Source organism: Pimephales promelas, chromosome 1 (genome assembly GCF_988280905.1).
Source record: "Pimephales promelas chromosome 1, fPimPro1.hap1.1, whole genome shotgun sequence".
Classification (NCBI taxonomy): domain Eukaryota; kingdom Metazoa; phylum Chordata; class Actinopteri; order Cypriniformes; family Leuciscidae; genus Pimephales; species Pimephales promelas.
This window is the reverse complement of record NC_142769.1, coordinates 51929495-51939344: the sequence shown is the minus strand read 5'-3', so window position 1 is coordinate 51939344 and position 9850 is coordinate 51929495. Positions and strand designations below refer to the sequence as shown.

General features: G+C 39.8%; 1 protein-coding gene across 1 annotated transcript; it reads left to right on the top strand.

Annotated features, from left to right (window-relative positions):
- The first annotated feature begins 2172 nt into the window (after window positions 1–2172).
- Window positions 2173–4479, top strand: LOC148998551 (uncharacterized). The gene is made up of 2 exons (XM_089129619.1): window positions 2173–2220; window positions 3147–4479. The coding sequence occupies exons 1-2, from the start codon at window positions 2213–2215 to the stop codon at window positions 3979–3981; spliced, it is 843 nt and encodes a 280-aa protein (XP_088985745.1). The 5' UTR covers window positions 2173–2212; the 3' UTR covers window positions 3982–4479.
- Window positions 4480–9850: the final 5371 nt, after the last annotated feature.

Below are 9850 nucleotides of genomic sequence, written 5' to 3'. Positions count from 1 at the left end.
TTTTTGATTAAATTTGAGAGCTGTATAACTACCACATTGGCTCCTAAGGGACTGCCTCTTGACGGCTCAGAAAGTCAATGAAGAAAATGTTTAAATATTCCATGTGACTACAGCGGCTCAACTATATGTTTATCAAGCGACGAGACTACTTTCTGTGCGAAAAAACAAACAAAAATAACGAGTTTATTCGACTATTTCTTTTTTATCCTTGTTGGCCTGAAACGAGACTTCAAGAGATTTCGACGACGCATGCGCGAGAATTGCGATCTCCTTCAACTACTTCAGTTCAGTTCTCGTGGAAATCTCTTGAAGTCTCGTTTCAGGCCAACAAGGAAGAAAAGGAATAGTCGAATAAAGTCGTTATTTTTGTTTGTTTTATCGCACAGAAAGTATTCTCGTCGCTTGATAAACATATAGTTGAGCCGCTGTAGTCACTTGGGATATTTAAACATTTTCTTCATTGACTTTCTGGGCCGTCAAGAGGCAGTCCCTTAGGAGCCAATGTGGTAGTTCAACACTATCTCACGACCAATTCGTACGAATTCGACGCATGATTAAAAAGTGTCTAATTCGTACTAATTCGTACAACCTCACTCGTACTAATTTGTACGATTTGTCTAAACCCACGTGATGGTTAGGTTTAGGGGCGGGGTCAGGGGTAGGTCATTCGTACGAATTCATACGAATTGGCCAATTCGTAAAATATGTACGATTTAGAAAAATCGTATTAATTAGTACGAGTGAGGTCGTATGAATTGTTACGAATTAGCCACTTTTTAATCATTCGTCGAATTCGTACGACTTGGTCGTGAGATCGGGTTGGGTAGTTATACAGCTCTCAAATTTACTCAAAAATATCTTTATTTGTGTTCCGAAGACGAACGAAGGTCTTACGGGGTTGGTAGAGCATGGGGGTGAGTAATTAATGACTTAATTTTCATTTTTGGGTGAACTAACCCTTTAAGATGTAGTTAGCTAACAGTTTCTAATACTTTGCATGAGATATCTACAGCACAAGTTCATGTTTTCATTACGCAAATTGTACCCATTGACTTGAATTAATGGTGACGGGTTAGGTTTAGGGGTAGGTTTAGGTCTGGGGTAGGGTTAGGATCCGATAACGTCATCTAACCGACGTTTAAGGGTACCCTAAAAAGGCGGATGTTGACGTATGGTCACAAGACGTCCCAAGACGTCAGTTATATGACGTCATGGGATGAGACTGTGTTATTTTACCCTTATACGGTTTCAAATTGGAACAGTAGCAAACCCACAAGAGTGGCTCGGTCTTAGATATATGTTGGTTGTTTATGTATAGCTAAATATTGGAAAAAACAAAACAAAAACAAAACGTGTTTCTCTTGTATTCTGAAGAAAATCAATGAATTATTTTGTTTTAGGCAGATAACATTAAAGATTTCAGGTACGTGTGCATGCTCTCTGAAAATGTTTAGTCATTTCAACTTAGGAAATGTAGCCTACATCACATGGAAACATCTACAATAACAGGTTTTGTTGAAACTAAATAAATTATTTAAGATTACTGATTATAACTGTGAAGGAGTTCTCGGTTTTCACTCTAGAAAAAAAAAACTCTTCTGAAAAGCCTTGTTTGCTACAGTATGTGTTAGACTATTTTCCAGTGACTTAAAATTGTAGTTAAAAAAAAAAAAACAAGCATAAATGTTGCTCAAATATTACTTGAACCCTGTTTGCGCTAAATACGGTGTAATCAGACTTTAATATGTTTTTAAGCAACTTAAAAAAAAATGTCAAAACCTCTTTAGGGTTAAGTTTGAAATAATCTTTTTTTTTGTTGTATGCTATGAGATTAAAGCATTTTTCCACCTTAATAATTTACTGTTTAATCTGATTTAATCTAAATTTAACTTAGACTTAATTTATCTGCCTTATAGTGAAGAAAACAAACAACTTTTCAACCTCTTAAGTACTTTGTTACTGCACAGAGCTGTTGTAAGTTATATATTACAGTGTTACATATGTACTTATAGTAATAACAGTAAATGCATAATTACTTGCAACTAACCCTCAAACAAACCCTAATCCTACCCTAATGTTATTTAATAATACTCATACTTAAATATTAATGACACCTTAAAATAAAGTGTAACCGAATTTCCTAAGAGTGATCTTTGAAAATGTTGAATGTCCATTACAGGTGAAGTGACAAGACAAGTCAAGACCAGACAAGATGTCCCCGTGAGTATTTATTTCCAAAGCTTTGATTTTACTGTCATCTTTATTCATTTTATTATCTAACAATTGTCAATATAACACTTTTCAACAAAGGACTTGATTTGTTAACAGAACTATCACCAATAAGTATTAATTATTAACATCATCGTTTGCAAAGGGAACCATAAACATCTTAGACACATATACTCACTATTCATGTTAAAGGAGTAGTTCACTTTAAAAAATAAATAAATAAATAAACTTTTGCTGATAATTTACTCGCCCACATGTCATCCAAGATGTCCATGTAATTCTTTCTTCAGTTGAAAAAAAATTAAGGTTTTTGATGAAAACATTCCAGGATTTTGTCCATATAATGGACTTCAATGGGGTCCAAACGGTTCAAGGTCCAAATGAGAGTTTCAGTGCAAACTGTTCAAAGGGCTTTAAACGATTCCAGACGATGAATAAGGGTCTTATCAAGCGAAACGATCGCTCATTTAATAAATAAATAACAAAGTGTAAGTTTTATAAGCTTAAATGCTCGCCTTGCTCTGTTCTGATGAGTGTTCGTGACTCTTCTGTTCATCAAAATTAACTTTTTTAAATTAAATTAAATTAAATTATCAAAATTAAATTCTATTTTTTTTGAGTCATGACTCGAAGGGTCATATAAGACCCTTACTAATCGTCTGGTGTCGTTTAAAGCCCTTTGAAGCTGCACTGAAACTCTCATGTGGACCGTGAACCGTTTGGTCCCCATTGAAGTCCATTATATGGAGAAAATCCTGAAATGTTTTGATCAAAAACCTCAATTTCTTTTCGACTGAAGAAAGAAAGACGTGGACATCTTGGATGACATGGGGGCGAGTAAATTATCAGCAAAATTTTTATTTTTTTAAAGTGAACAAATGAGCTGTTATGATCAAGTTTAAACTTTGATATTTCAGGAACATTGAAGCTCTTAATGATGAACTGCAGAGAAGCATTGATGGACTGAATTCAGAATTTGACAAAAATCATCAAACTCTCCTCGATCAAATAAAGGAGCTGAATGCCATCACGGATGAACTTGAACACGTGCACAAAGCCACTACAGTGGGCAGTTTGGTGGGATCATCAGTGGGACTAGCGGGAGGGATCGCAGCCTTAGTGGGGTTCCTGTTGGCCCCGTTCACATTAGGTGCTTCTTTAGCTCTCACTGTAAGTGGCGCTGCCATTGGAATAGCTGGAGGGGTAACAGGTGCAGGATCCAACATCACTAACATGGTCAAGCAGAAAACCCTGCGTAAGACCATCGAGAAGATCGTCATCGATTTCCTGAACAGAATTCAACCAATGATTGAGCATCTCAATACAATTCAGAAAACCGTAGAAGAGCTGAAGAAGACGGATGAGACATATTCTGTTCAAACTAAAATAATACTGACAAGCGTGAGATCCGTGAAAACCTTCTCGAGCATGACAAAACTTGCAATGGTATTTAATAATGCTAGAATTGCAGACGCAGCTGCAAAAGTTGTCATCGCTTTCAAAGTGGTCGGAAAACTGACCACTGCGATCACAGCTCTGTTTCTTATTGTTGATGTTTACGGTGTCGTTTCTGACTCAATCGAGATCTCTGAAATTAATCAATCAGACAGCGGGAAAAAAGAAGAAGAAATCAAATCAGAAACGTTGAAATTCATTCATCGAATGAGAAAATCAGCAGCTCGATTTCAGGAGGTTGTGGGTGTAATTGAATGTGCCAGAGATGGGATTAACAGAGAGTTACAAAACATGTGAAGAGCGTGAACTGCTATATCTGCTATTAAAACAGTCAAAGCAGACCGATCTTTAAACTGGAATAATTAAAAATGTGTGCACGTAATCATGCAGAATGTTCTGAATTATAAATGCTTACATATTTTAGGGATTATCTGCTAATGCTTTCAGGGCTATGCTTCATGCAAACTCAGCAAATACTGAGGACAAATGGGTGAAATGGAACTTTTTACATTTATTTTGTAATTTGTATTTAAATTACTCTCATACTCTAGTCTTTCAGCGATTTAATCTTTATGAGCTTTTTTGAGATTTTTATGTTTGAATGTTTAATCAAACATTATTTTGTTGTTGTTTTTTTCTTGGGTAAACTCTATTTGCACACAGTCTTTGTAAATGGACGACTTGCACTGGAGTTTATTGTGAAATTCTAAGCATTTTATTTTTGTTGTTGTGTATGTTATTATGTAATGTAATATTAAAGCTATAACCACACTCTCTCAGCTGATGTAGATGTCAAGACCAAATGTCTATTGCAAAATAAAAGACGTCGGCACTCTAAATAAAAGTTCATCTGATCTTTCTTTCTTTCTTTCCTTTCTTTCTTTCTTTCTTTCTTTCTTTCTTTCTTTCTTTCTTTCTTTCTTTCTTTCTTTCTTTCTTTCTTGTATTTATATAGCACAATTTATTGCTACAGTTGCACCGATGTGCTTTCCATCTGATGATCTGAACAACATTTTTCACCAAATTGTGTGATCTTTTGTTAAACATTTGAAGGCATTGGTGTGTCTCTATCACATCTTTGATAATACACATGATGTGAACAAGGGTTCATGAACTGATAATACAAAATGTCCTTGATGTTTTGACACACAGCAAAAAAAATGTCAGTGAAAATTACACTAAAAACCTGTAAAAAGCAACAGTAAAATAAAATACTGTTTAAAGTTTAAACAGTATTTTACTGTAAAAAGTCTAAATTGCCTGATTCTGCTGCATTGCCGGCCGTAAGAACGCCTATTCCAACTCTTCCATTGTCTGCTGTAATTAAACACTCTTTCGTTTGAGCAACAGCTATCTATAGACAATAATAAGTATTTTAATTTTACAGTCTGGCAGAAAAATTTTACAGTCTGGCAGAAAGGCCCCTCCATGGTTTAGTTCTTTAAAATTAGCAGAGACTTGTGGAAGGCAATCGTTTTATAATTATTATATGTAGTTTTATTATGTAACGTAACGTTTTTCAAAGTTTCCAAACAAGTTAACAAATTATAGTTAAATAAAAGCAGTTCACAAGTTGCACCAGCAGGTGTCTCCAGCATCAAACAATGGAGAGACTGGCTCAGTTTCCAGCGTCTGCCTTCAATACAAATTACACTTTTTATAATGCATATTATATGTCACACCTCCTTATTACATACACATTTTCATATGCACGATCTTGAACCGTGTTTAACGCTTTCAGTTCTTCCACAATTCTCTTATAAGAAGCTCTTTCCTTCTTCATTCTTGTCCTTCTTCGCTCGGCCTCTCGGCATTCGTCTCCTTCTGCTCTGGAAAACTACACTGGGGTAATACTTGCTTTTCCCTTACTACATGCATGCATAATATTTGTTTCTTAATACATTTTACTTGCTCATTTCATCAATAAAACACTTCTTCCAAATATGGCTCTCTGTGTTTTCTTATACAAACGTAATAAAACATTTTTATTACAACATGTTTCTGTGTATTCTTTATAAACCCAATAAACATTTTTATTACAAGTTTCTGTGCATTCTTTATAAACATTTTACTACAACATGTTTCTGTGGCATTCATCTGTTTCCATGTCTGACCAATTTCATTATCACTCTTGTAATTTCATATAGTTGTAATAAAAGGCGATCCATAAAGTCTTATAAACAGTTTAGACTGGCAATAACTGAACAAATTGCATGTTTCACACAACAACAAGGTACAAGCTAAAGAAGCCCAGCGCATACAAGAGGAAGCGTTAGCAGCAAAAGGACAACTAGAACGACAAGAAGCAGAGACTGAACTCGAAGTAGCTACACCGTCACCAATTGAGCCTCTATCAGATCTTTAAATAAAAAATCTAAATAAAAGTTCATCTGATTGTTCTTTCTTTCTTTCTTTCTTTCTTTCTTTCTTTCTTTCTTTCTGGTATTTATATAGCACAATTTATTGCAACTACAGTTGCACCAATGTGCTTTCCATCTGATGATCTGAACAACATTTTTCACCAAATTGTGTGATCTTTTGTTAAACATTTGAAGGCATTGGTGTGTCTCTATCACATCTTTGATAATACACATGATTGTCACTCATGTGAACAAGCATAGAGTTCATGGGTTCATGAACTGATAATACAAAATGTCCTTGATGTTCCCTTTCAAGGGAACGAGAGCTGCGTTGTCAAACGCGATGGGAACGCTCTGCGTGATTGCGTCGTGAAGCGTCTGTACAATCAGTCCAATGAGAGAGTAGGACGTCAGGTGACGTCACTGACCAGGAAACTATAAAGCACCCTTGAGATCAGACCGCGACAGCTTCTGTAGTCTTCAGCAAGCGCTCTCTATACTCTGTCCTTGTCTATTAATTGTTGTTTGTCAAAGCCAAGAAAAAAAAATATATATCACTATCTATATTTATGGCAAGCAAGATTATATACGCTGTGTGGTTCCCTGCCCTCGTTACATCACGGGTGGGGACACACATCAGCTATTTGTTTGGGAGTGGAGCATTGCGAGACGCTGTCCGCGAGGACGCTCCGCTCCCGCCGGGCGTAGTTGCTGTAGTTGCAATAAATTGTGCTATATAAATATAGCACATGCCAGATCTAGTGTGACTGCGATTTCCAGTTCCGAGGAATTGGTATCGTTAGTGTTTTGTTTTAAAAAGAAACAGTAGCCTACAAAACAAAAAAAAATGTTACGAGAAAGGCAGATGTTTGACTTTTAAATGAATGAATAAATAAGTCAGCTCATATCTGCTGAATAAAGAGGAGCTTTTAAAAGGAGGTTTTATTTATGCTTTTGCCAGTTAAAATTTTACTGGCTAGCTGAATATTATGAGATTGAAAAATAAATAGTTTTTAGATTAAATTTATCTTAAAACCTAGAAAACTCTGTATCTCAGCCTCCTCGTCGGGGTTTATATTTTATGTGTTTAATCCCCATGATGTCTAATTATAGCAATGTTTGGGTATTTCAGTGCCTCGGGTTAAAGAGACGCTTGCAAGCTTTCTCTCTCCCGAGTCAGTGTCATCGTTTTTAACCCCGACGTTACCCACCAGCCATCATAAATAATGAATACATTTTTATTAGGCAGCCCTGGTGGGTATGGAATGAGTGTGAGGAGCGACTCTCTGAGGAGGGTCACAGCGCTAGCAGTTCGGTTGTTCCCGCTGGTGGCCACAGAATTATATGTACATATATGTTTTTCCGATATAAAGATAATGGGAAAATAAAGATATGACTATGTCTGTTCTTCTGACGCTCCGCTTTCAAGAAAACTATGAAATGATCCATTCAGCGGTGTTCCAGCTGGTTTCTTCCTCACCAATGTTCCTGAGACTGCTGGACGAGAGCAGCCTCGGCCTATTAAGCTCCTCGCGGCACAAGGTGCAAAACAGAACAAAATCTAGCCAGTTGCCTGTTTTATCTCTAAAAGAGCTTCAATAAAATTCCGAGGGTAGACAAGATCTGAGTGCCATCTCTAAGAAAGCCCTCTGGGGGGCGATGCTATGAGGAGCATTGCAGCATTGCCACATCGGTTGTTCCCTGTCGGTTCGCCGTTTCAGGGCGCTGAGGTGTCAGTGTCCCCATACGGTCCTTTGAGGAGGGCCGTAGAATGGTCAGTTCGGTTGTTCCCGGTCGTTCACCGTTTCTGGGCACCGAAATGTCCGTTCAACAAAATCCCAAGGGTTGGCAAGATCTGAGGACTGTCATCTCTAAGAAAGCCCTCTGGGGGGCGATGCTATGAGGAGCATTGCAGCACTGCCACATCGGTTGTTCCCTGTCGCTTCGTCGTTTCAGGGCACCGAGGTGTCCGCGTCCCCATACGATCCTACGAGGAGGGCCGTAGAATGGTCATTTCGGTTGTTCCCGGTCGGTTCACCGTTTCTGGGCACCGAAATGTCCGTTCAACAAAATTATGAGGGTAGGCAAGATCTGAGGACTGCTATCTCTAAGAAAGCCCTCTGGGGGGCGATGCTATGAGGAGCATTGCAGCACTGCCACATCGGTTGTTCCCTGTCGCTTCGTCGTTTCAGGGCACCGAGGTGTCCGCGTCCCCATACGATCCTACGAGGAGGGCCGTAGAATGGTCATTTCGGTTGTTCCCGGTCGGTTCACCGTTTCTGGGCACCGAAATGTCCGTTCAACAAAATTATGAGGGTAGGCAAGATCTGAGGACTGTCATCTCTAGGAAAGCCCTCTGAGGGGTGATGCTATGAGGAACATCGCAGCACGGCCACATCGGTTGTTCCCTGTCGGCTCGCCGTTTCAGGGCGCCCGAGGTGTCAGCGTCCTCATACGGTCCTACGAAGAGGTTCGTAGAGTGGTCAGTTCGCCGTTTCTGGGCACCGAAATGTCCGTTCAACAAAATCCCGAGGCCAGTCTCGAGAGACTGGTCCCCTTAGTGGAATTTATGGCATTCAGCGTGGAAACTACGGCCGGATATTCCTCAATGGGTCCTGCATGTGATAAAAAAGGGTTACAGAATTCAGTTAAAAGAAAAGAAACTGTTCTCGTTCACCCAGATTTCTAGGGGTCCTTCCCACCGTGGTGGTCCCCGAGCAGGCTCGGGTTATGGAACAGGAAGTGATGACGCTTTTGCAAAAAGGGGCTATGAAAGGGTTCCTCCTACCAGCACAGAGTCAGGGTTTTACAGCCAATACTTCATCGTTCCAAAGAAAGATGGTGGGTTACGTCCTATTCTAGATCTGTGTTAGCTAAACAGCAGAGTTCAAAAGCTCAAGTTCAGAATGCTTACACTCAAACAGATCGTGTCAGTTTCAGTCTGAGGACTGGTTTGCCACGATATACTTGAAGGACGCTTATTTTCACATATCCATCTATCCATCCATCACGAGGAGGTGTCCTGAGGTTTGCTTTCGAGGGCATAGCTTACCAATATCCTATCCGGCGGCCTAGGTATGAAACTAGGCCAGTCACTCACTGTGAAACAGTTTCAGAGACTGTTGGGGCTCATGGCAGCTGCGTCCATCGTAATCACTTTTGGCCTTCTGTACATGAGACCCCTGCAGTGGTGGCTCAGGACTAAGGGGTTTTCTCCTATGGACCCAGGGGAAATTGTTGTCACTGAGGGCAATATTAATTCCAGGGTCGATATTCAGTCGAGGCAGGGGCTGAGGCCCGGGGAGTGGAGACTCCACCCCGAGGTGATGAAGCTCCTATGGGAGAACTTTGGTCAGACCCAGGTCGATCTATTTGCAACTCAGGAGACAACTCACTGTCTGTTATGATTCTCTCTCATGCATCCAGCTCCTCTCGGACTGAATGCGATGGTGCAGGTGTGGCCAAGGCTACACCTGTATGCATTTCCCCCGATATCAATGCTCCCGGGAGTTCTGGAAAGAGTTCGCCAGGAAGGGGCTCATGTTAGTAGCCCAGCACAGGCCGACCAGAATATGGTTTGCGGACCTGCTTTCACGGGCAGGGGGCACAATATTTCACCCTCGCCCCAGTTGTGGAAACTATGGGCTTGGTCTGTGAGGGGGCCCAGTTTATAAATGCTGGTCTCTCGACTGAGGTCGTGGAGACCATTCTTCAATCCAGAGCTCCCTCCACAAGAAAACTTTATTATTTCAAACGGAAAGTGTTCTCTACATGGTGCAGAGAACGTGCTTTTAATCCTGTTGACT